Consider the following 27,915-nt stretch of genomic DNA (forward strand, 5'->3'; position numbering starts at 1 on the left):
CTCCCTGCAGATCGCCTTTGAAATCAGGAGAAGTGAAGGAGGGAGGGAGGGAGGGAGGGAGGGAAGAGTGTTCATGGGTGTGTGTGTGTGTGTGTGTGTGTGTGTGTGTGTGTGTGTGTGTGTGTGTGTGTGTGTCTTGTTGTTTTGGTTGTCTGGAAAGTATGTGTTCCAATAAACTGCGCTCCAGCCACCTGCATCCTCGCTGCCTTAGCGCGATTCAAAGCTTTTGGTTGTGGTGGATTTATTGGGGATTCAACATGCAGCTGTTGAGGAGTTTTCTGTCGGCCTTTTGAAGAGGATGAATCAGATGGTTTGGGGATGTGCGGTGCTCCGTCAGCCCTCTGCTCTCTGGATGGGACTTGTTTACAGTTTAGTCTGACTCTAAGCCGCCCCGCCAATCTATAGATACTCAGATGGCCGCAGAGGGTTCGTGTTGCACCACATACACTCAGAATAGACCGTAAAGTAAACAAAGTGCAGCTTAAAACCTTGAGGGATAAGGTTTCATTGTTATCCTTTGTTTTGGTTTTGGTTTTCAGAGGTTCCTATATCCAACATCGCAGGGAGATTCCTCTGCAGATTTGCAGGGATTTGCACTTTCTCTCTTTAATGCTCTTTACTGGAAGATTCTCTGAGTGTCTCTGAACAGTTTGGAAAAGTAAAGTTTATCTCTCGGGATGTCTCAGCTGCGTGTTTGCACGTTGTTTTGACAATGCACGAGGAAACATCTTCAGCACTTCGTGCACATGCCCGTGCATCTGGCCTCGAACCGTCGCCCTCTCCTGGTGCACGACTGACCACCTCTCCCTCACCTTCACACACGAGTACATGAGGAGCTGATGATGAGCGCTGCTGCTGCTGCCTGAAACTCTCACGTAGAAGTCTTTGAAAACTCTATCATGCTGTCAACTGTAGGGAATTTTATTCATCACTCAAAAGAAATTGTATTGTTGCTCAGTGGGGAATAAAAATAAAATAAACATACTGGTTGGGCAAAAATAAATGATACATCTTTGTAAGGAATTTTAGAATATATTAGTGATTTTCTTTAGAAATATATGATATTTAGAAAGCAGAATATTTTACCTAATCATATAAAATTATTGATGTCTTATAATGCAGTTTATTAATGGATGATTTATTCCCAAACCTTCATGGTATGACTGAGTTTACATTCCTCTATTGAATAATTTTTATTTTAAACATTACAGAACCATAATCAATAGCTTACAGTGAATATTAATTACAAAATATTATTCAATTAGACATTTCGTTGGCATAAATTCAGCATTAAAATAGTTTTTTGTTGTGATAGAACATAATTATTTCTTTAATCGCTGAGCCATGATAAAAATAGAAGAGCTTAACTCTCCGCTACATCTAATACACTAAAGTGTACTTGTGTTGTTTTGTTTTTTTTGCACACCTTTACAAAGTTACCTTGAAAAATGTTTATTAAAGATATCTAAAATCACAAGTATCCAGAAAGTATCCAAATGTCCTCCCACCCTGACTCCATTCGTGCACTCACATACTCACATTTGGTATTTGAGTGCATTGTACTTATAACGGTTAAATGCTGGAAGCTTTTCACGCTCTGCGCTCGCCATCTTATTTTCAAACACCCGAAATTTACCAGAGAGGAAGCTGCAACTGCAGAATACAGCACCGTACAGATGCAAGTTGTAAACATCTTCACAAAACTGTATATAGTTCATCACTACACTGGTGGGATAGAAGCCATCAGGGCACAAAAACACTTTAATTTTTTAGTAAAATGAGCAAACAAAGCCGGCGGATGTTTTGGCGACTGACTGAAATATTGCTTTCCTCATTTTTAAGTGTGTAAACAGTCATGCTCGCTTTGAGACGACTCTACCCTGTCAAAATTCACGTAAAATGCAAGTTTGGTGTGCTCACGTGTAGCGTACGGCATGAAAGCGCCCTGACAAAAAGAGGCCAACCGAGTGTTTCAGGTGCTGCTCTGTCTTTGTATTTGCCAGCCGCCGCTCCAGTGGTTTTCCATCAACACACAACACAAACAGGCTTTCTCTGCCAGCATGTTGTGCTACAGTAGAAGTAATGTCTCTGCTTTAACCTCACCGGCTGACCTTTTCTGTTTACACTGAAGCACTGAAAATGTTCTAAAGTCACAGAGCAGCACGTGACTCGGAAAAGAAAATGCACCCGAGCGGTGCCAGGAGGGCTCCTCCAAACTCCACGCCAAGCTTACTTTACTCTGAATAACTGCTGTAATCTACCTGTTAGAGCCGACTTTCTCCCACTCAAACTGCAGCTCCATGAATATGAAGCTGTTTTGTGAAAACAGCTCTTACGGTGATTGAGTCTTTGGCCCGTGTCTGAACTTGTTGACTTCCATAGAAAGCCTTGCGTATTGATTCTGCTGCTCTCAGATGAAAAGGCTTCTTGGCCTGATTGTGCAGTAATCCTGTTTTCTTTAACCACGGTTTTCATGTGCATGTGCGTGTGCATTCAATATGTGTGTGTGTGTGTGTGTGTGTGTGTGTGTGTCTGCTTTCACAAATTTTTCTTAACCTACTGGAGACACAAAGACAGTGTCAGTCACTGGGATCAAGAGGCAAATCACACTGATAGTATCAAACTGAATATGATACCTTAGTGTAACTGCTGTAAAACAAGACGAGATAGTGACAGTTTTATTAGTGTTTCTCACTTGAAAATTAGTGGAATTACGATAGGTGGATCTTTGTGTGTGTGTGTGTGTGTGTGTGTGTGTGTGTGTGTGTGTATGTGTGTGTGTGTGCAGTCCTGTAGGCTGTCAATCATCCCTCGACCTCTCCTGTAGCACCACCAGCAGATCTATCCTATGAAACGTTTTTAACATCTGCTGAATGAACTGGTGCTACATTTTTTTTTTTTTTATTAAATGCAGGTTAAAGACTAACTTTTCCTCCTTTCAGTGAAATATCTCAACAGCCATTGAATGGATTGTTGTAAAATTTTGTACAACTATTTTTCTGCTGAGGATGAATTGTATGAAGTTTGATGATGATTTGGCTTTTCATTTAGCACCTTCATTAGGTAAAATGTTTTAATTTATATGATGTCAAATATGACCAATTGGCCTCTGCTGTACTTTGTATTTTGCATTATTTAGCAAATGTTACCAACAACCTATAGTAAACATTATACCGTCTTGACACAAGCTTGTTACACTTTCCAGATACAAATAAACTGAACTAAATTTAGCTGAATTACTTGTGTTGATTCTGTATTTTGGTGCATTTGCAGCCATCCTGCAAACAGTTTGTACTTCTTTTAACTAGTAGGAGATATTGTGAGTGTCAGAAAGTATTGATATCGCTGCCTTTTCTTTCCCCTCTTGACTGCTCGTAATTACAGTTTGAAACATATGATTTGGGTGCAGCGATACCAGCGTCACAGGGCCACTAGCATGGCTGGAGACTTTGAAGGCAGTCGAGTGATCCTTTTACAGTGTTTCGACGTGCCAAAGGCATTTTTGGCATTTTCATGGCCAGGATTCATTATCACCCATTGATGTGTTTGAGGTTGTAGCAGTCATGGTCATATTCACTACATTCATCCCCTTTAAATACAGGGCTGATGTCATGTCATGACGCACTGACGGTTTGGGAATCTTATGGCGAGTTTTTATCAGAAGAAACTTACTGTGTTCTGTATGCGACATTCAAGCAGAACTGCAGCAGCTTGAATATCCTGACACGAGCAGATTAATTCACATTTTCTACATGTTAAAAAAAATCCCACGGTCATCATGTTTTCATTTGTAATGATCATCCCATTGATTCCCACCATCTGCAGTTCTATAACACATCAACATGATTGCTGCTATCTTCATATTGTGACACAAACCGGATCCTGGTAATGAACCATAAATAAAATACAATCCTTGAAACTACATTGTTTATGTCTGGCAGCACCTCAATAAAACTGAACCTGAACAATCTCTGTCACATCATGTTGGTGATCGCAGCTACACGTCTACCTGCAGGCGACACTTAAAAAGACTTTAAGGAGAAGGTAATGCATGCAGCCGTTGCCCTGGTTACCCGTTGTTTTGGAAGGAGACACCAGGGACGGATCGGTAGGAATGGATGTTCCTGAGGGAGACCGAGAGAGACGTTTTAATTGATCTACCATTTTTCATGAGACTGTGTGAAGTCCTCTCATTGTGTCCCCTGTTGTTTCAAAGTAAAAACTACAGAATAATTAATCAAAACGACAGCTTTGATGTGCTCATAACCATGAGGGTTTCTGTGGTTATTTTGTTACACCCTGGTGCTTGTTGCACCACATTTAAGTGGATGTGCAGTGTGTAATTGTGGCTTGACGACGCACAACATCCTCCCAGTCAGAGACAGCAGATAGAGCAGATACCTGCAGCCTTACATTTCTCTGGAGAGAGTCTCCAGAGTAAAGGAAATCACTCACTCAACTGTCCGTTTATATCTTTCAGCCTTCGCCTAATTAAGGGACCAAAATATTATGGGATAAAAGTGGGTTAAGCTGTTGATCTGCTCTTACTATGCTGGTGCTGGAAAATACTAGTTTACTGGTGTGACACTGCATCTCACACTCTGCACCAACATGAAGATACATCCCTTTGTCTTGTATCTCACTTAATAATCTGAGTACAGGATAAATATGAAGTCCCGAAAGTGACAAAAGACAGTGATAACCATCAGACACAATCCCAGTCTCAGCAATACATGACCTCACCCGAAGGATTCAAGTTTTGCTAAGATACAAAAAAAGCTCTGAAAACTTTCTACGCAATGAAAAATAAAATTATCGAGTAAAACGCAAAGTTGAGTAAAATAAATGTAATTTTACTGTCAACATTTAGGGGATAAAGCTTTTCTATTATTTACAAACTGACTGATGATTAAATGTTTAATGTTTCTTTTCACCTGCCATCTAATTATTTAACTAATTGCATTGTTGTTTGAGGTATTCTCATCTATTTGTGATGGTTTTGATTTATAATAATCAAAAGTCACTTTTGTTAGTTTTAGGATTCCATATAAGACTTTATGCAGAATAGAAGTCCCCAAGTAACTACTGGAGTTTTGTTTTCAGTTGATACCATTAGAAGGTCTAAAATATCAAGTCATAATTTAATCATTAAGAGTTTAGTAATTATTAATGGTTAATTTGGTCTTCCTTCATGGCCTGAGGCTTAAGGAAGAGTAATCCCAGCAACAGGAAGTGTTTGAAAACTAGGGAAGCCCGTTGAGGGATGGATAAATCACGTCGCTCATGACAAGTGTTTTTGTCTCCCTGTGTCTTATTGTCTGTCGGGGTGACACTGACCTCAGGCTATTCCTGCCTGCTGTTTTTTAGCAGAAGGGCTGGAAATGCAATGGCAGCTGCCTTTGGCTGCTTTTCCCTCAGTAGCCGAGTCGAACGTCTCCAGCTCATCTGAGACAAGTGAAGGAGGAACACAGGGCAACATCTGGAAAAAAGGGAATATTTCAGCTTTTGAGAGCAAATGCAAAAAGCAGCAGGTACACAATGGACATTTTGGCTGGTATGAAATGCGTCAGTGTTCGCAGACTTTTGGACTCGCTTTGATTTCTCTCCCAAGAAAATTCATTATTTGCTAGTCGGTGCCAGACAGTTGCACGGTTGTCTTCAAAAGGATAAACTATAACTGTTTCTTTTTTTTTCGCTAGTCAAAGCTGGACTCACTAACTTTTGCAACTTTGGCTTTGCTTTGTTAATCGACTGGCAAGGACCATGCAACTCTTAAACCACTGCATGCAACACAAAGTATTCTTTTTAATCTTTGAAGCATACAAAAACACTCCCACCCTCCCATTTTTACTTGTTCCAGTCGGAGATAAACTGTAAATCACCACATAAAAAGTTTGAACACCACATTGGGACAGTTTAAAATCTGTTTTTCAGTCCTCTGAGCAAAAGGTACACGCTCTTTCTTCCTGTTATCCTGAGGGTGATATTCCTTTTGCTCCTTGTCAGATAGGTTTACAGCGCTTTGATGATTTCATCATGAATGCAACTGCTTCAAAAGTGATAAAGATTTAGCTTTGGGGCTACCTCTCTCAAGACTCTCTTTTAAGCAGCAGAGTGAAGGGGCGGCCTTCACAAATGATCCAAATATTTCTCCTCAGATAGTTGCCATCTGCTCTGTTTTAAAGCTACAGGGTTAACGGACGAACTGACCACGTTTGTATGTTTGTGCCTGTTTGACCCTGACGAAGCAGTTTCCCCTCCCATTGCCCCTCTGTTAAAGCTAGACTGTATTCGCTCACCATATTGATGTGAGGATACAGCAGGACGAAGTCGTCCAGCGGCCTAACGACTGCCTTCTTTTCAGTCACAGCTGTCACTGTACCCTTGATGTAATTTGTAGTTTGATTCGTCTCCAACCTTTGTTTAATATCTTTTGTCTTTGAGATAGATGCTGTGCTGACTGTGGAGGGATTTGCCTGAGCCAGACTCCTCTGTCTCCTGTTCTTTTCATGATGATGCAAATATCAAACACTCGCAGGGTTTTTAATAAAGCCAAACAATGGGCACCTTTGTCAGGCCGTTCCTTTATCCACCTACACAAGCAGAATCATAACCCTACCTCACCCCCCACCTGCAAACTGAGTTAACATCAGATGCAGTCCCCTTTGTTCCTGCGGTGCTGTGTCGGAGTCTGTACTGGTTACAGTCATTTGTTTGTGTGTGTGGGCTTGTTTTTTATATCAAGGTGGGGTCTTTAACCTGAATACTAACCCACGAGGACATGCGTCATTGTGGGGACAGAGATTGAGGGAGAGTCGGCGTTTTGGAGAGTAAAGACTTGGTTTTATTGTTAGGATTAGAGTTGGATTAGAGTTGGATAAAGGTTAGGGTTAAGGTTAGGCATTTGGTGGTGATGGTTAAGTTTAGGTTAAAGGGTTAGGGAATGCATTACGTCAATGAAATCCCACGAGGATAGTAAAACAAGTCGTGTATGTGGGTGTTCCTGCGTGCTGGTAGCAGATTTAACACACTGAAAATGAAACTTGTCTGCAGTAAGTCTGTGTGCAGTAAGTCTGTGTTCAGTAAGTCTGTTCAGTAAGTCTGTGTGCAGTAAGTCTGTGTGCAGTAAGTCTGTGTGCAGTAAGTCTGTATTCAGTAAGTCTGTGTGCAGTAAGTCTGTGTGCAGTAAGTCTGTATTCAGCAAGTCTGTGTGCAGTAAGTCTGTGTGCAGTAAGTCTGTGTTCAGTAAGTCTGTGTGCAGTAAATCTGTATTCAGTAAGTCTGTGTGCAGTAAGTCTGTGTGCAGTAAGTCTGTGTGCAGTAAGTCTGTATTCAGTAAGTCTGTGTGCAGTAAGTCTGTTCAGTAAGTCTGTGTGCAGTAAGTCTGTGTGCAGTAAGTCTGTGTTCAGTAAGTCTGTTCAGTAAGTCTGTGTTCAGTAAGTCTGTGTGCAGTAAGTCTGTGTGCAGTAAGTCTGTGTTCAGTAAGTCTGTGTTCAGTAAGTCTGTGTGCAGTAAGTCTGTGTGCAGTAAGTCTGTGTTCAGTAAGTCTGTATTCAGTAAGTCTGTGTGCAGTAAGTCTGTATTCAGTAAGTCTGTGTGCAGTAAGTCTGTGTGCAGTAAGTCTGTGTGCAGTAAGTCTGTATTCAGTAAGTCTGTGTGCAGTAAGTCTGTGTGCAGTAAGTCTGTATTCAGCAAGTCTGTGTGCAGTAAGTCTGTGTGCAGTAAGTCTGTGTTCAGTAAGTCTGTGTGCAGTAAGTCTGTATTCAGTAAGTCTGTGTGCAGTAAGTCTGTATTCAGTAAGTCTGTGTGCAGTAAGTCTGTGTGCAGTAAGTCTGTGTTCAGTAAGTCTGTGTGCAGTAAGTCTGTGTTCAGTAAGTCTGTATTCAGTAAGTCTGTGTGCAGTAAGTCTGTGTGCAGTAAGTCTGTGTGCAGTAAGTCTGTATTCAGTAAGTCTGTGTGCAGTAAGTCTGTGTGCAGTAAGTCTGTATTCAGCAAGTCTGTGTGCAGTAAGTCTGTGTGCAGTAAGTCTGTATTCAGCAAGTCTGTGTGCAGTAAGTCTGTGTGCAGTAAGTCTGTGTGCAGTAAGTCTGTGTTCAGTAAGTCTGTGTGCAGTAAGTCTGTGTGCAGTAAGTCTGTATTCAGCAAGTCTGTGTGCAGTAAGTCTGTGTGCAGTAAGTCTGTATTCAGCAAGTCTGTGTGCAGTAAGTCTGTGTGCAGTAAGTCTGTATTCAGCAAGTCTGTGTGCAGTAAGTCTGTGTTCAGTAAGTCTGTGTGCAGTAAGTCTGTGTTCAGTAAGTCTGTGTTCAGTAAGTCTGTGTGCAGTAAGTCTGTGTGCAGTAAGTCTGTATTCAGTAAGTCTGTGTGCAGTAAGTCTGTTCAGTAAGTCTGTGTGCAGTAAGTCTGTGTTCAGTAAGTCTGTGTTCAGTAAGTCTGTGTTCAGTAAGTCTGTGTGCAGTAAGTCTGTGTGCAGTAAGTCTGTGTGCAGTAAGTCTGTGTGCAGTAAGTCTGTGTGCAGTAAGTCTGTGTTCAGTAAGTCTGTGTTCAGTAAGTCTGTGTGCAGTAAGTCTGTGTTCAGTAAGTCTGTGTTCAGTAAGTCTGTGTGCAGTAAGTCTGTGTTCAGTGGGCCAAAATCCACCTTTTAAGTCGTTTTTTTTTTTTTTTAGAGATTTTTGACTATTAACAGTCAGTCGTTGGCTAATTGCTTGTAGACAGAAAAAACAAACACAACTTTCCATAAAAACAGCATTTTGAAGTCCTTACCCTTATTTGCCACAAACGTCAGGTAAATTAGGCGTTTGAGTAAGTAAATTAAACAAATATTTGCTATATTTTAATACCAAAAATTTTTTTTAAATTCACGGCCCATGCTTTTTCATGCTTTTACAGAAATGTACATCCACAGTGCTACACACCACACGTCACACTGTAGCTCGGTGAAGACGGACCGAACAGGAAGTCAGCGTGTCCTGTTGTTGACATGTCAGTTTTTACTTTATGCTTTGTGCTAATTGGCGATTGTTAGCAATGCTACCATGCTAAGCTAGGACGGTGACCACATAAACAGGATGTTAGTATTAGCATGCTAATATCACCATTCAGCTCAAAGCCAAGCTGCTCGCCGTCCTGCAGTCTTTGTTTTTTGCATTGTAGTTTATTGTAAAAATGAAGATGTGCGTAAATAGAGTGCGGAGGCAGAGGAAATGAAAAGCAAAAATAAAAATGCTGAAGTTGGAGTTTATCTGTATGATATATTGGGTTACTTTGGACCTTTGAAGTGGTAAAGCATGGCATTTTAGCGGCTAACACCGCGCTCATTTCCAACCCAAACCTCTGTCATTTTGGTCTGCACACCCACCGTCTGAGGAGTCGCTGGTGAGCCGCTGTTCTGCAGGACAAAGGAGGGAATCTGAAGACGCAGTCAGCAGCCGGTAGTCCTGGACGTTCGTGACCGATCCGCTGCGTTGGAAGTCCGACGGCAGGAAAACAGGGCGATAAGTCCTCTGCTGTCGTCACACAAACAGGAGAGCCCGTTCCCACAGGACTCCGCCAAAGAATATTTTGGACAAAGAAGAGTCCTGAGCAGCAGGAACGTTTTCCAGGCGTCAGCCACCAAAACAAGACCTGGGTTGCTGCTTGCTGACCTCAGCTCCTCTCTGGAGGGCCGGAGACACAAGTTCTGGAAGACTCGCTGCTCATTCGCTCCAGACAGACGCTGCAGTTACACTGTTTTGTGTTGTTTGTGCGGTTGTCCCGCCTCGAACACCTGAGTGAGGAGTTTTGTGAGAGAAATGAGCTGCTGATGTCACCAGCTGGTTACGATGAGAGGGGGGGGGGACGGACCTGTGAGCAGCGTCCTGCAGTGATGTACCGGAGGCATTAGCGTGCTCGTGGAACATGCCTTTCATTCACGAAGAATTTGGTGTGAGCAGCTCAACAATATCAGGAATACTTTCAGGTTTCCCTATTTGATGGGAGCGTGCGTTCCTTTTTTAGTCTCCACTTCAAAAAACAAGTGGTGTGATTTGCATTTCACAGTCGTGTGTCGATTTCGGAGCAGCGATTAAACATGTCTATTCAGTCGAGTCAGCGTGGTGATGGAAGGAATGAGGTCCTCCTGTCTCGCCGGGGTCGGATAGGGGAGGGGGGGGGGGGTGCTTAGGGAGACATGTTTGCCCTCTGGAGCAACAAGGTGAGTCTACATAAAGATATATGGAAGATTAAATCAACTTAATGCCAAAAGCAGGCTGTTGAAATCCATTTATCACCAGGTTTTGGCCAAACATGAAGAAAATGTGCATCTCACAACTGCATTCCTGCATTTGGACTTTATTAATAATCAATCAATCACGCGCACTTCAACCTGCAGGTGACCGGGAGCATTTGGGCTGGGAGGTTAGAGAGGCCCACGGGTCACAGCTTAACAGATGTCACCTTGACCTGCAGCATTGTTGTCGTTCAGCTCGCTTCAGCGCTGTCATCACTCCTGCCGGCGAGGTGTGAGTGATGTGCCGAGGGTCTGCCTCTCCGCCGCGCTCTCCCCACTCATCCTGTCATGTCTTGTCGGCTTCTCGCCTGATGCCAGCGTTGCTAAGCTAAACATTGACTCAGAGCTGATGGCCAATTCTCCTCCCCGCACGTACAGAAGATGTGGAGGATGCGTTGTTTGCTTTGAGAGGTGATGTTTTCAGATGCTGGCTCTCTTTCCCCAGCGACCGGCGATTAGCAGCTTGTTGCTCCCCCTTTCTCACTTTTCTGCTCTTCCCTTTTTCTCTCCCCTCTCGGAAACTGGCTCTGCGTAGTTACTGCAGGCGTGCGGAGCGAACGCAGGCCTCTCCGACTCTCCAGTCCAACAGGACTTTGTCGACAGCGTCACCACAAAACGTGTGGACCTAAACACTGACATGTCTGCGGTGCCGCCCGGTGGGAAGTACACCTCTCCAAAACAGAAGCAGTTGGACTATCACATGCTTGTGTATGTGTGTCCATCACAAAATATGTCTCTCTTAACAAGTTCTGGTGAATATTTTGTCCTATTTCACTTTTGAAAAGTGGAAACTCACGTCTGACAGTCTCAGAAATGCAGTTTTACTTATGACACAAATTTCCTCTCAACATTTTGAAACGAAGGGAAAAAAGAAGCTCTTTGACTACATTTTTAAACATCATGCAGGGACTCAGTGGAATATTTTATCATGAATTTAACATAAAGATCTGCATTTTATGAATTTTATAAGAAGTTCAGCTCACTTGACATGAAGGTTTTTGACTTAAAATAATGCGAATAAATGTACTGCTAAGAGTTCACTCATCTTATTAAATAATGCCTGACACTTTGTCCCACCTACATTTTATCACATAAGAACCCCATATAGATCCAGATGGTAATATTCTGTTTTTAGGTCTTATTAGGTGATAATAATGTTCTAAGTTGTAGAATAATGAAACAATGTGGGATTCTTTTCTTTTTTACATTTTGGCATCATTATAAGCACGCCCACTGTCTGTATGTGTACACATCTGTACTTGATCATACTTTGATACTGAAGAAAACTTGAACAAGTTCTGCAGTTATAAAGATCACTCTTTTTTTTTTTTTTTTTTCTAAATCCATTTATGAACATTTATTCACAGTGGACATCTGAGAAAATTATATATCCACACTAAATGTGAAATCAAAAGTGTCATGTTTTTCATTCAAGTGTCCAGATTTAACTGCGTTATTACTTAAAGAGGGAGCACAAATTTGGACACCTGACACGGATTTAAAACACATTAATTATTTCCATGAGCCACAGATCCACAAGTGGACACACTTACAGTCAAAGGTTTACTTATGTAACAGTTTTATAAAAGTATTTTGAGAGAAATGTACTTAAAGTATCAAAAGTAAAAGTACACACTGTGCAGAAAAGTCTGCCTGTTAGTGCTTTACTATTATGATGTTTTTGGATTATTATTACTCTTGAATTAATATAGGTTTTAGTGCTGTAGGTTGTGCTTATTATAACTCCTTTATGTACTATTAGTTTAGTCTTCAGTAATGCATCTTATTCTCTAAGATTATCATATGTCTTTTATAATTTCTGTTCAGTAAGAATTTTGTGTCTCTAAAAAGTCTACTTGCTCAGAAAAACAATCCAAGAAGGTTTTGAAATAGTTTATTTATCTTAAAAAGTTGAATTTTCTCAGCTAAGAAACAAACAGTCAATCCTCCAGTTTATCAGAAAAAAAAAAAATCAAAATCACAAGACATGGTGTTCAGTGGACAGGAAGGGTTTGAAACATTGAGCAGTCAGACAAATGTAGTGGAGTAAAAAGATTTAGAGATTTAGAAGTGTAAAATTGCATAAGTAATGTACAAATACCTCAAAGTGCAGTACTTGAGGAAATGTACCAGTTTACATTTCACCACAGTTCTAATGGACCAAACAGCACAAATTAACTCCCCATTGTGTTTACAGCAGCTGCCTCGTCGGCGTCACATCGTCTTTGCCTGACGTCACTGTCTGAAATTTATTGAACTTTTTATCCCACATGCAGTGAACTTGTTAAATTTTTACAAAACAAGGCTGCACTTCATATTGAACTTAAGTTTCAGGTAACTCAAGTTGCTAAAGCAACAGAAAATGATGAAATGTTTTGCAGAGTACTCACACACAAATGAGCCTTAAAAGGAGCTCATTTACACAGAAAACACGATGTATCCTCAGCTGCTGGACACGTATTTACTAATGAAGCCATCTAACGTAGGAGCAGGGAGAGAATATCTTTACACAAACTATTGTGCATTTGGGATTGTGCGCACGCACACACACACACACACACACACACACACACACACACACACACACACACACACACACACACACACACACTGTCTGTGCACGCCCGGCTGCTTATCTTCCGCCGGAGGGCGAACCCACGGCCCTGCTGCAGGCCTGCTCGCGGTATCCAATAATGAAAAGTGTTTCCGTCTCAAGGCGTTCGTATTAGGGCGGCACATCTCTCGCTTGTCACTTCAAAGGGAGCGCGCGAGGGTCGGGATGTCATCAGACTGTCGTCGGCGCACATAATCTGAGAGCGATGCTGCGCTAAAAATAGGACGCCGTTTCATGCTGGTAAAGAAAGACGCAGCCCAGATGATACCAATGTGTGCCAACTTTCTGTTATTAAAATGCCTCCATGCCAAGCGGTTGGGAGACACCTTCAGCTGACTGCTTGGAGGGGAGAGGTGTGTGTGTGTGTGTGGGTGGGTGGGAGGGTGTGTGTGTGCGTGCGTGCGTGCGTGCGTGCGTGTGTGGAGCAGGGAGGTGATTTCTATCGAGTTTTGGTCACAATACAGAGACGATATTCGTGCACTTTCTCATAGAGATGCCAAAAATCTCAAATGATAACAGTTCATGGTGGTTCTCACTCCGCCTGCTGAGCTGAGGATGTGTTTCCACATGGGGATGGCGAAGAGGATCACATGATGAGTGCTTAATGGCCCTGCAGTTACAACTGTACTATATCACGGCCTCTCCCTGATGAATGAGGCGTTCATAGGGCAGTAACTTATTATTACTGCAGTATTAGCCCTTTGATCTCCCAGCAGTTTGAACCCTGGAGTTTTTTAGAGGGGTGGCTCGTCAAAATAACTCCGCAGATGGGATCGGGCCTGGTCTTGCCCCGGCTCTGGGGAGAGGAGGCCTGGAGGTGTGCAGGAAAACCTCAGTACAGAAGCCTGACGCTGCAGTCTCATGGACCTTTGGTTCCTAACGTTTGAATGGATCAAAGAAATTATTTATTATCATTTATTTGTGACTGATCTGAGGTAGTTTTGTTCACTTCCTCTGCACTCAGATTGATGGTTCTTGTGCCTGCTGCAGAAGGTTTTATTGGAAAAGGGGAAAGCCCAGTTTTACCTTCAAAGATCCTGAATATAAAGGTGCTGCCCTTGAATCTCTGCTCAGGAGCCACAATAAACCACAAGATGTCATCCTTGCCAGGACATTCCTCTATTAATGACAAAGGCGAATGCTGAGTCTCATGGTGAAACATGAAGAGTAGAGGGGAACAGGAGAGAGTCAGAGAGGTGAATGGGTTGATTGAGAGGAGTGGCGGTGGAGGCTGGAGGGCGACCCGCTCTGGTCCTGTCTGTCTGCTTCATGGTCAGGTCTACCAGGTCAGAAACAGGGATTGGATTTGACTCTCTACCCCCCCCCCCCCCTTTTTTTTTTTTTCACTGTCACCAGTCCTCCTCTGCTGCTCAGATTCCCTCCTGCTTACCTGTTTCCACCCTCTCATCCTCCATTGCTCCGTCTGGCACATCCCAGCCTCTCATTGTGCAGCCTGAGCCGCTGGCCCTCTTTAAGATCTGCATTAGAATGTTGTTTTGATACAGCAGCAAGCGGAGGCATGTGGAGGCTCTTTTGAACTGCTCTGCAAACAGATGGAGGTTTTCACGCCGCCTTTATGAGATTAAGTGAAACATTCCCATAAAAGAGACATTTCCCCCCCCTTGTCCCTTCACCCTGCGCTGTCTCACTCTCTCTCTGTCTTACCTTTGCCCAGCTTTCTCTCTCCATCTCTGTCTCTTTTTATTTTCCCCTTCTTTCTTTTTTTTTTCTGGCTCGCCTCAGGCTTGGGCAAGGGCACGCTGCTGCTGAGAGTAAAGTGGAAAGTAGACAGGTTTGTGTTACCAATAACTACTTCCCCAGGCGAGCGAGCACCAAGCATCTCCCAGAGTTCAGAGCACACCAGCAAACTGGTCCTGTGAGCCCGACCCTGCAGGCGGAGAGAGCGAGTTCTTGTTTCTTTTTAGCAGCGTGAACCTGTTTAACTCTGACTCAGGTAGGCTTGTGCCAAGTGCCCCCCCACCCCACCCTCCTTTGGCTTTTAACAGGGGTTTGACAAAACAGATTCACAGGGCAGACGGTGAGGCTGGACAGTATGTAATTCTCCAGGATACAATGAGACTATTTAGACTCAGGTTGGTGTGAGCGAGAGGTCTTGTAGCAAACAAGAATGTTTCATTTGAAATTTAGCTTTGACCCACAGAGAGTCTTTCAGAGGCCGTCTGAATGTCAGTGTCAGACTCTGGCCCTGAGCTACACAGGTGTGTATGTGAGCTGCTACCTTCAAATATTACATGCAGTGACCTACAGGCATCCATGGTCCTCTCAGGATGAATCCTAATGATGGGGATGCCTAGGCTGTTCTCTAGCGCCACCATCATGTTGTTGACATTTGCGGTTTTCAGTAAAAATGTCTTCAGAACGGTTAGATTCATTGCTATGACATTCATATGTGGATTTATGTTCCCCTCAGGATGTGCTGTAATTGGTTTCTGAATTTTTATCTTAACGACATCATGGAGTCAAACCTTTCATTTGTTGAGTGCTTATGATCAAATATCTGCAGAACTATTCATCAGCCCTGGCCGTACGTTGTATTAATGCTAATTGAAACGTTATCATGCCAACACACTAAGCTAAGACAGTAAAAATACCTGCTACATCAATTTTCGTAATCAGTGTCACTGGGAACAGGTTAGCTCACACTAGCATTTAGCTCATAGCAACCCTGTGCTTAAAGGAGCAGTGTGGAGGTTTTAGTGGCATCTGGTGGTGAAGTGGTAGATTGCAACCAACTGAATCTCCCTCTCTTCATCTTTTCCTTCAAAGTGTGTTGGAGAATAAACGGTGGCTGTGAAACACAAACGACCCTCTCTGGAGTCCGTGTTTGGTTTGTCCCTCCTGGGCTGCTGTAGAAACATGCAACACGACGGGCTTCATTATCACGTAAAAATCACACAACTATTCTTACTTTCAGTTGATTAAACACTAATAAAAACATGATTATGAACATTATTTTCCATTTCAGCCACTAGATCCTCCTAAACCCTGAACCTTTAAGTTCTCAGAGCTGCTGGCATGTTTTTACTGGAATATAAGTACAGTACATATATGGCGTAACTTAAGAGGTACTAACATCAGTGTTAAATCTAAAAAAAAATGCAGCGACAACAGTTAAATCTAATTACATATAGTAAACAGGAGGGTGTAACGGTGTGTTCGTCCCAAACCGTTCAGTACTCATTTGGTTCAGGAAGAGGTTTGCTTGCTTCGGTTCTCCCTGTGAGCCACACAGTAACTGTCAGAAGTCTGTTTATGTCCACATACTTTCATTTTTGAGCTCCACCTGCTTTGTTTTGGCAGCGCTACAGTTGTTGTCTATCAGGTATCGTGCTAGCAGAGTTATTAGCCTTAAAATCTGTACAGTCTGTTTTGTTAAACGTGTACGATGCGTTAACTTCCACCACGTGTTGAGTTTTTAATGAGCCATTACCTGCGACTTCTCTGCTCACACTGTACGGGTCAGTCGAGCGGCCCCCGTGTGGAGCTCACTGAGAAACAAGCAGCCAGTTGCTTATGTCCAGTGACATTTTTGTCCAATCCAGGCGACTGCATCCTCAGTGTTGACACACAGGCAGCGTTGTGTGTGCAATTCTTTAAAACTGAAACTGCACTACTGGCTTTAATTGTTCATTTGAGTGTGAAGATGGTGCACAATTTGAGTTAATGGACATTTTGTATTTCATTCTCTTTTTACTTGACAGTAAACAGATGAGAATCTTTGCTTATTGAACACTGCGCAGCATTTGAGGGCCTTAACTGTTACAGTAAGATTTATAGCCAATTAGGCACTTGTGGAAATTTTCATTTTTTGAAAATAAATGGAAAAAATGTGATGCTGTACTGAAAACGCACCGAACTGAGACTCCAAAACCGAAGTTCATACCAAACCATTACACCTCTAATAAACAGTCACTGTTTTTAGTTCATTTAGAAAAGCTGTGAACACAAATACAGTTTTGATTATTTCCAGTTGATATTATTTCATGATAATACTCCACATACAGAGGAATATCATAAACCACTATGCTCATGTGACGGGTGTAATTTAATCCTCGATCATTTTATGAAAAATTATGCTGTTATAAAGCTTCACATCATCCACCCACAACATTTACATTCTGCTTATATAATAATGCATCAATAATGATGATAATAATACAATAATATGACATATAAAAATGCAATAGTCTGGGGGGAGTCAAGTACATACTGCTAATAGTAACTTTTTTTTAAGTAACATACCTAACACATCCTTGTCCCTGAATATTCCTACACTGTGGTGTTGCGACTTTTATTCTTCTACCAATACAGGATTTAGATTCTTTTCCATCGTTGGTGTAATCATTTGGACGAAGAAAATAAAAACACATGTGCACTAATATTAGCGGGTGATGTAGAAGTCTTGAGGTGTGAACCAGCAGTTGTTGTAGTTGTAAATCTGTTTTTCAACTGCTTGTAATCCGCTCCCATAGAAGGTGTGATGGGCCGTATGTTCATAAACAAACACTCCACTGACTGAACTGAAAGGAGATTTGCATTCATTCACAGTTGTAGTGTGTTCTTCCTGTTTCAGAGCAAACAAAGTGGTGCATTCTTAAAAACTTTTATTCGTATCTAGGTTAACCTCATTTACAGACAGCGTGTGTGTTCAGTTGTCACTATGCTGGTTGTGTGTGTGTGTGTGTGTGTGTGTGTGTGTGTGTGTGTGTGTTTGCTCTGCAGAAAGATACGGCTTACTGCACGGCCTGTTCCAAGAATGAATTCCTGGAGGCTTACAAGAGCTGTTGAATGAGATGGAGGGCTCAGGGCAGGAATGATGGGAGGGAGGGCGAGGAGCGAGGCTGCTCTGCTCTGCTCTGTAGGAGGGGTGTCAGGCTCTCACTTACAGGCTTGATTAAATAACAGGATGCTTTATGAAAACAAGAACATTATCTGCCTTTTAAATGGCCGGGAAAGGCCCTCTAATTGGCTTCCCCTAAGTCTCTGTGTAGCCGCCGGTCGGTACATGACGGGGACAAAAACAATTATGCCGGACTCTTTCTAAATGCTCTCATCAGAAACTGCAGGAATGTTTTAACATCTGGATACCAAACCTACAAAAAAAAAAAAAAAAAAAAAAAAAGGTGCCTTTTTCTACTCAAAGGAGGATTTCTCATTGATGAATCTCTTGATTGAGTGCAATACAAACAATGAAGAGGTAGTGGCTCCTCTGTGGCATCGGACGGCTTCTCATGTGGCAGCTTTCAGGGCTGAGGTTTGAGAAAGGCCCTCTAGATGTTTGGAGAAGTGAGACGATCATCAGAGGTGGGGTTTGGTATGTTTGTGTTCCCCGCCAGATCAGAAGAGTTCGAACATCCAGGAGTCTCTTTCTCTTTCTCTCTGCGTCTCTCCTCCTGCCATCTAACCGAGGTGGTTTACTTAATTATACTTATTACAGTCAAGTGCTGCTGTATATCATGATATTTACAACTGGATTTCATTTTAGAACTTTTTCATGTGCTTACACAGCCTTAGTTAATTATAGTGGTTGTTCAGATGAATGGTAATGCACCAGTGGACTCACAATGTCAAATAGAGTTGGACACCTGCAGGTGAGACTGGCCTTTTTGAATGCATCCTTTCCGAAGTAGTGCAAAAATAAACCTCATTAACTGGTGTGTTTTTCATAAACTCGCACAACAGAGGGAAAAATATTTCGCATATTTACTACTCGCGTCATTTGTCTAATCTTGTACAGTCAAAATATTTAGATAAGCTATAATCCATTTAAATAATTGAGTAAAAAATTAACAAAAGTATTTGGTCGCTGCTTCTCAAATATGAAAACTTTCTGTTTTCTTTATCTGCCGTGACAGTAGAAAATAATTTAATGATTACATTTTTTTTTTATCAATTAACCTTATAAGTGAGGTGCAGCCCAACAGGCATAATTATCAACAGTCCCTCAGAGAAATGTGTAGAAAATGTCCATCGTTGCCGCCCCCCAGTGGTAGTTTTATAAAAGACACTGTGGCAGACATCAAGTCACATTAAATAGAGCAAGTTTTTCATTACTTCTTTCCTGATTTCATATTGCATATCTGCCAGTCTATGTGTAGTACATATGTAGTGTAATGTGTATTGACCTCAGGATGCTAACGGTGGTCAGTCGGATGCAGCTGGGTTCAAAAGTAGTAGTAAATAGTTTTAGTAAATAAGCTTACTCACTTTCTTGCAGCATATCATGCATGTGTATGTGTGTGTATGTAGTACATATGTACTTTAATATCTATATTACCCCTCTGAAGCTGAAGATGCTAACGGTGGTCACTCGGGTGCAACTGGGTTAAAAATGATTCGAACATATTAGAAGCACATCAGATGAAGAGATCGATTTCACTCTGACATGTCTGTTCATTAAATGTGATGCAGAAGCGGGAAGCAGTTTTGAAACCAAAACAAATCAGTTGTGGTTTTATTCAGCTTTTATTTTCACACTTTATTTCTTGAACAGAAAAAAAATTAAAATGATTGTGTTCATTTGAAATGTCTTTTCTTTTGGCAGATCCACACTAAGTGGTTCCTTCGGCTTTCAGTCTTTATGCTAAACTAAGCTCCTGGCTCGACCTTCATATTTAGCCTATGGATATGAGAGTGGTATTAATCTTGAACTATTCCTTTGAGGAGCAGCACAGCTTACAGTAAAGTGGCAGCTTTTCTTCTTCTTGACACGTTTAATGGCTGTTAACCCTCTGTTAACACCCGGCTCTGGGCTCGCCGGATTTAAGGAGAGATATGTAAGGTCACATGGCAGAGTGTGTGCAGTTGAGTCGGGCCTCTCGGCTCCATCATCGGCGCTGTCGGTGGCAGCCACATCAGTCTCATCTGCCCCCCCTCCCCCCCCTCCCTCCCTCCCTCCCCCCCTCCTCCCAGTCGCCTCTGGGTGCTCGCTGCTCGGCTCTTTGATGTTTCCACGATGTGTTTAGCAAGCGGTCCCGTATCAGATGACTCTGGTCTTTCTCTGTCACCTTGTGCTTTGCATTTCAAATGTGTCACAGTGCAGCGAGCGGCTGCTAACGAGAGGGGGCGAGAGACAAGGCAGAGACACAGACAGAGAAAGAGAGAGAGAGAGTGAGAGACAGACAGAGAGAGAGAGAGAGAGAGAGAGAGAGAGAGAGAGAGAGAGAGAGAGAGAGAGAGGGGGGGGCTGTGAGTTCTCTAAATGACCTCTGTTACCTCCAGACAGGAGGATCAGGTTCACAGCTTTTTCCAGTGAGTCTCTCTCCTCCGCATGAGAAAGGTGGCCAAACCCAGGCTCTGGATTCAGTGCTTCTGTGTGTGTGTGTGTGTGTGTGTGTGTGTGTGTGTGTGTGTGTCAGGATGATTTGGAGGAGTGTGTGTGATTCAGGCCCACCCCCTCAGGCTCAATACTTTTCCTGAGAGCGTAGAATCTGCTCACCTGCCCTGACATGCCTGCCCCCCCCCCCAACCACCTCCACACACACACACACACACACACACACACACACACACACACACACACAAACACACACCTCCTTCATACAGTATGTGCCCCCACCCCCCACCCCCACCCCCTCCAGCAGCTCCACATCAAAGTACCCGTGTGAGTAATGGATACCCAGCAGAGCCACACCCTTCCCTCCTCCAACCAACTCAACTGCCGCTCAGCCAGCAGCAGTAGCGAGCACCCGGCAATCACACACAGCACACACACATGCAGCCATTACTCACACACAATTAGACTTAAATACACAGCTCCCATGCCAGGTAAACTGTATTTAAAGCAAATGCTGTGGTGTTCTGGTTGTTATTGATGTAATTTACTGAAAAACAGAAAAAATGAAAGGAATATCGTCACTGGGAGACTTTTAAACTCGATAATCTCTCATCAAGTTTGGTTTAATATGTTTTTAGCAAGTGAACTGTATCACTGTTTATTAGATTTCTACAGTTAAGAACGTGTGGCAACAATGTGATGCCAGGAGGATGAAAAGATGAAAACACAGACTGAAATCATCCATGACGTCACATGTTTCGGTCGGCTGAGCTGATTGCAAACATCTAAAATTAGTTTTTATTAGCTGTTCATTTTTATTCTCTCATCATGAGACATTTAAATACATCAAATACTTTATTTCCACTGCACGTGAATACAATGGAGTCATTTTTGGAAGTTTATCATTTAAACAAATTCAAGGTAGACCTCTTTGTGAGACGCGGGTCCGACCAGGTCCACAGTGGAATCAGTGAGAGTCACTTATTTCAGGGTCTGACAGTCTGCGGGTGTACTGAGTCCAAACACGTCAGCTGTAGGTGAAAACAAATAAAGATGTCAAATAGGTTGGAAAATAATCTGCAGTATGTCCTGACTGGCTGCAGAGCTTCAATGTTTTAGATCAGAGGTAAAAAATAAGTTTTATTTCTTTACCTAATAAAGAAATTGAATCTGAAATGAGTTTCGATGACTTTACATTAAATTCTTAGGACGTTGTTGTTTTCTTGCTGCTCTTATGGACTGGTTGGTGATTGATAGCAAATTGTGCTGCTGACACTGTTGGTGTTGTCTCTCTATTGGGGGCTGGATGGGTCATTTTAAATCAGGTACACTTACCCCGAGGGATCAGGTCCAAATTCTGGGAGGTCATTGTTGTGCAGGGATTTTTTTATTAGCTGTATTTCATGAGATACACTTTTTTTTTTTTAATCTAAAAACATGAATAACACTGAAGAAAGAAAAAAAACGTTTCGGAAAAATAGACTTAAGTACGTCAAAAAGAGAAGTGATTCAACTGAAGGCATCAGCAGAGGTGTGGAAACGGGTCCGTTGGTTCCTCCACCTGTTTGAGCCGGACTTTGATCCATGATCCCCTCAGGATTCATTATAATAACTTTGGTGAACGATTAGGACATCCAGCACCACCACTGGGTCAAACTTTGCATCGGTAACAAATTGAAGTTACCCAACACCTACATAAATAAAGGTATTCCCATCAGCCTCAGCTGTACTTTGTGTTCGGGTGTTTGCATGCTAACACTATACTAAAACGGTTGGTAGCAACAACCTGGTGGTCAGGTTTGGGTTTGGATGCTGATGACAGTTTTGTCGTCCACAGTGAATTAAATGTTGTTGATCTGCGAGTATTCCGTATGATTTGGTCCTCGCCACTGTTCAAGACAAGATCATGGTTTGGATTCAAATAAGGAATCCACATGAATTTCTGCTTTCACAGACTTGAACACCAGTTGAAAGTTCCTGTGTTGGTTCCATCCAACTACCCCGACCCACTCTAACACTTGTCTCTTTCTGCTCCGTCACTCGACCTTTGACCTGGATGATACCAACGTTGTGCATTTCTCTTTGCCGACAGAGGCGTTGAAGAAACGTCAGTGTCTGACGCTCTGGGAAATGTAAATGTAAATGTACACATATGTACAAACACATGCAGCGTTCTGGGTATAAGTCCAGCCTCACAGATTTGACGAGCATTGGTTGTGGACTGTATGTTTAAAAATTCGCTACTATTTCACATGTTGACACAAGTGAAAGCTGAATGTCTGCGTGAAGCAGCTGAGCCACCAGGGACAAATCACTCTGATGTCATCACTTAACAGGTAAACTGTCCAATCAGCAAATTTCTGTGGATGTCATTGATTGGAGACTTGCATACATTTCTGTAAACTGTTTGAGTAAAACTTAACATTAAATCCGATGCCAGGTTTAACGGAGACTTCATAACACCAACGCGGACTGCACCTGTTTTCCAACGCCACTCTGCCCCCTCTATCATCAGCAGCAGCCCCCCCCCCCCCCCTCCCCCCGTCTGCTTCTGATTTAGCTGTGCGGCAAATCCCAGTGCCTGAGTAATGGTTCCAGTGTGCCGGGCCGGTCAGGAGAAATGACAGAGCAGAGCCGGCCTCAGACCTGTAGGCCCAGAGCTCTGTACTCTGTCATTAGACACTTTAATGCAGCAGCACCACAGCTGGCCCGCCTCCCTCCTCCCCCTCCCTCCCTGTCTCTACCTCTTTCACTCTCACTCTTTATTCCCACACAGATTATTCCACGCCATCATCTCCTCACGCACTGAATGTGATGTGGACAAAAACGACCTACGGGGTCTCCACAAGTTTTTATCAGACACGAAGGAAGTGCAGCATCAACAGGTTTATGGTTAATTCAAGTCGCCGTCCTTTCACTGTCCATTTAAAGTCTGAATATCCCAAAAAATAAATAGTAAAATAAAATAATGAATGCAGGGAATTTTTTTCATCTGCTTTGAATATGAAAATACTTTTCCAGTTATTTATTGAACAAGTTTCCCTCCTGCCTTCTTCTGTCTTGTTCAAAGCAAAAAAATGTCTTCTAGAAAAACCTTGAACACGAAAAACTGAAGCTGAAGTGATTGTTGTATCTTCTTATTAAATTATTATGGCTCAATATAGGAGTAAAATAATAGAATTTCTGCTGACTCACATACAATCTGCTGTCAGAAGTCAAAGGTTTTGAAGTTACTGGGTTACACTTTGACTCTGAATATAGCCCAATAATCAGAGATGTTTAATTAATACAGAAGATGTTTGAGTGACTATGTGTGAGTGTGTAATATTCCCATCACTCCCCCCCTCCTTTTTTCACGTTGGGACAGGGCTGCAGATGAAGGGGGTCCCCCCGCTGTATAGAACCGGCCCGGCCGCGTCATCCGCACCACACTGAACCCACAACAAACTCTGAGACGTTAGCAGGCCGAGAGGTCTCGTCTCCTGTGTGAGATCGAGACGTCAGAGCAGCGTAGTTTGTTTCTGCTCCGTCAGGGACACACAGTGATGCCAGGCCTCGCTCACACACCGCACTTCGCCGGCGATGTAAACAAACAGCGCTGGCTGGGCCCGAGCAGGCCACCCACCCCTGGAGAGGGCAGATCACTGGCTCCGGAGGAGCTGTGGTTCATACTGCAGTCAGCGCCGGGCTCACGTAGATGTTTGATTGGTTTGTTTGTGAGTCATTTTCTCCTGTCAGCTCGTCTCTCCTGCAGCCTGAAGCTTCTTGTGTGTGACTTTTACATGATTAAAGTATCTGTCAGATAAGTTTTAGTTTGTTGAAACATGATATAATATTAAGTGGCAGTATATGTGGTGTTTTCAACAAAATAGTCTTATTTCAAGTTTCTTTAATAGCAGATGGAGTTCAACAGGTTTTCAAACTAAAGATAAAATGCTAGTGCTTCAGATTATGACCCACAACCAGTGTTGTGGAGTAACTAGTTACATGTAATTAAATTACAAAATAAAAGTAATTGTATTTCATTACAGTTATTGAGTAAAAAATATGTAATTAGAGTTACAATTCACAGTTTGTCGTCACAAATGGGTTCCATCTGAATATATAATTTTTGGTAAAAAAAAGTTTATATGTAGAATATAATGTTCATTCTGTTACTTTGTTTATTTGGTTTGGCTGTTTCAGTTTCAGGGTCCTGCTGTTCGCTCGCTGTCACGACATCACGGCCACGAGTCTTTGTTAAACCTTTTGCGCTGTGAAAAGATGCTGCAGACGAGCTCAGTAAGAGGACGGCACTTCCAGTTGTGGTTGGTCGGCAGAGCTGAATATCCTGAATGTCAGAAAGACCTGATAAGACTGTCAGCTCTGGGTTGTCTGTGTTGAAAGCATACCTGCTATCGTACCTGCGTGACCTCACAGTTTCTCTTGGCTCCGAGCCGTCAGGTGTGTTTATGTTTGTGATAGCCTGCCGCTGCTGTTGGAGCAGACTGCTGTGGTTCGGTTTGTTAGTTTTTCCCTGATGACGTCGCCGCAGTGTAACCCTGTAAACCGCAGCCATTCACGATGCTGCAGTTGCTTTTGCTCAAATGCCAACCAGCGCGTAATCAGATGTGTCGAGTGTCACCTCACGAGGACGCGTGTTTACCTAAACCTGTCTGTCTCACTTCCGACCATAACATGCATGGAGATGTTGAAACACTCGTCCTGGTAGTCTTGTTAGCTTCAGACCTGCATTTTCATTACACCATTAAAGTTTAAATATATCTCCTATTAATCAGGGAATGAGATCTGCCATGCTGCTTCCGGATCTGTGGCTCAGTGGCTCAGTGGAGGCGACCACACTGTGGTACCACCACGACTAATACGGAGATCTAATAAGACCACAGCAGCAGTCATCTGAGGAGTAGATTATGAGACAGTCCCCTCTCTGTGTGTGTGTGTGTGTGTGTGTGTGTGTGTGTGTGTGTGTGTGTGTGTGTGTGTGTGTGTGTGTGTGTTGGACCACAGGAGCACTCTTCACTGCATTACAGGATGTATGGTCTGAGTGCTGCGTAGGTAAAGCAAATTCCCACATGTCTTTTATTTTATTTTTTTTCTCCGATGTGACCGCACCACATTTCGGCCAATACACTTACTGCTCTGATGAACCAGGAGAGGCTTTTGCATCAGAGCTGGAAGCCACTTGACCTCTCTCTGACATTTAATACTATATCGATACTTTGGCTTTAGAAAACTACTGGCGGTTGTGTCTGTGGGACAGTGTCACACGTGCACACACACATGTGGACGGGCACTTAATGCACACATTTCTCTGAGGAAATAACAGAGGAAACTGGTGTTTCTTCCTTGACGTGCATCAATTTTCTCATTTTTGGCGTGTTAAGATCTGAGTTCAGTACCGTCACTCCACTAAAGAGGTTTCTTATTAACTTGATTAATGGGTCAGCTGAGTGAAGCTTTTACCTGAGTTATTTCCCTGAATGTTTTGTGTGTAAGTGCATGCACCGCTCCTTCCTGCCCTGGGCTGTGAGCAGCCGGGTAGGAATCACTATTTAGTGTTGCGTTTGACCCGGGCCGCTAGATGTTTAAACTTGTGTCTCCTCATCATGGAGCGCTGACAGATACCAGACACTTGAGAAGGTGTAATGAGACATTGATGAAACGGTTGCTGTTTGTTTTCTTGCTGTCTTCTGGTGATGCTGCCGACAGCATTTCTTGGCTCGTTAGAGTATTAAAAAAACGCATTGAGAGCCAACGTAGACGCTTCTACTCACAGTCCAGGCCTCATGCACGGGATGGTACGAGGTCAACCCTGCACAGTAGCAGTGGTGCTGCAGTATATACAGTACACACAGGAGCATACACAGACACATGGTTTAACGCACTCTTAGTCTGTGTTTAAGATGAACATCGTTCACACTGAAGCTGAAACCATCACACTCGAATCTGTACCTGCAGATTTCACGCAGACCTTTTATGAATGCCTGATTTTGCAGCAACTTTTCTCAGAAATTACAATGCAATTTGCAGAGTTTTATGTGACTTTCAAAAATTTATGAAAAATGGAACTTGTGTTATGTAATTACTTCCTATGATGAACAAAAAACATGCTGCACACACAGAAATAGCTGGAAATATTTGTATTCATATTTTAATAATATCATTATTTTTATTTTACTTCTGAGCGTAAAGAACCATGTGGCTCAAAGTTACAAAAAACATTCCGGAGGTATAAAAGTGACATAGCTTTGACAAAACACAGGCTGAATCTTCGGTACAAAAAACAGCTTTTAATGTTGTTTTTAAATACTAATTCAACTCATGATCTGTGCATAAAAACATGAAACGTCCTTTTACACACAGTCAACCCTTAGACGGGTGCAGGGATGAGCAGCGATTGTACGTTGAAATATTTGATTGATGCCTACCTCCCTCAGACACCAACACTTTGGTGGCCGAGAGGTCAAAGGGTGAGACATTATACAAATACAAGAAAGCACGCTCATAGTATTTGGTGTGGGACTTCACTGCACCTAAACAATTCTCTTGAATCCTGAGGTTTCCTCCAAGCTGTTTGGTGTTCATGCAAGTTGATTAAAGTCAAACGTTCTCCTGCTCGTTCAGACTGTGCTTTAACATTACAGCCAGTGAAATGACATCATGGAACAGATAGAGGAGGGGAGCACTGCAGCACATTTTCAGATCCTGGTTTGAATACAAAATGCACCTGATTTGCATGTTATTGCCGACACCGCACCTATTTTCTTTCATTCCAAAATGTCCCTCTTTTGTTTCCGTATAATCCTCCTCTGTTTAATTTAGCTACATACTCTAGAAAACCTGGACGAAGTTTTAGATCAGGCACCACTAACACACTTACTGGTCTCTGGCCAGAGTCAGGTGTGGCAGCAGGAGCTAAAAATTTGACATACATTGTGAGGCCTGGGGCTCAGGACGTGACTGCCACCTAGTGATGGATAAAGACACTGACGCGTATCTTAACTCCTCTGACCTCTGAAGGAGTGATGTTGAGTGATGCTGCTCGCCGACGGTGCACGCACTTTTTGAACAGTATTCAGATCACATGAATCCAAGAGTTTGACTGACTGCTGTGTGTGTGTGTGTGTGTGTGTGTGCTGCGGGTTTTAACCTCAGTCTGTCCTGTGCTGTCTCCTTCAGGCTCGCATGGCGTTGGATAAAGGAGCTCAGGCTGTTATCTTTGATGTCAGTGATGACGCCAACGCTGCTGCTGAGGTGAGCGTGCCGACACGGCTGCATCTGTTTTCACTTATAAAACATGTGAGGCGACAAAGCATGTCACACTCATGGTGCTGTATCTTTCTCCTCCTGCTTTGGTTACACACACATGCACACATAAACACACACACAATCACACACACACAGCTGCGGGAAACAGATTCCCTTCCCCGTCCAGTCGTGCTGGTGGAGGCTGAAGATGCTGAGGAGCTGATGGGTTTGGTCAACAAGAACGAGGAGGCCAAAGTCGTTATTGAGATCAAGATGGAGCCGAAGTGGGTAAGCACTGAAGCACTGAAGCACGCACAAATCTCTGAGTTTCATCTCATTGGCGGGAAGAAGAGCAACCGCTCTGGGTTGTAGCAGATCAGAAATGACATGATGCACTGTCTCATTTACAACTAGTTAGCTGAAAGGCAACTTCAGGTGCTTTTATTGCTTTTCTGGTGTGAAATTCATTAAGGTGGGACCGGATTTTTTTGA

At 42.9% G+C, this 27,915-nt stretch overlaps 1 protein-coding gene across 1 annotated transcript in view; it reads left to right on the forward strand.

Annotated features, from left to right (window-relative positions):
- Window positions 1-27,915, forward strand: part of LOC138196702 (E3 ubiquitin-protein ligase RNF43) — a 91,261-nt gene that overhangs the window by 56,525 nt on the left and 6,821 nt on the right. Inside the window, exons 3-4 of the mRNA XM_069147018.1 lie at window positions 27,355-27,429; window positions 27,580-27,711. Coding sequence (XP_069003119.1) covers window positions 27,355-27,429; window positions 27,580-27,711 — 207 coding nt within the window. The remainder of the gene's footprint in view (window positions 1-27,354; window positions 27,430-27,579; window positions 27,712-27,915) is intronic.

This window comes from Embiotoca jacksoni, unplaced genomic scaffold, assembly GCF_022577435.1.
Source record: "Embiotoca jacksoni isolate LCO1_2020_lvr unplaced genomic scaffold, fEmbJac1.0.p SCAF_13, whole genome shotgun sequence".
NCBI lineage: Eukaryota > Metazoa > Chordata > Actinopteri > Embiotocidae > Embiotoca > Embiotoca jacksoni.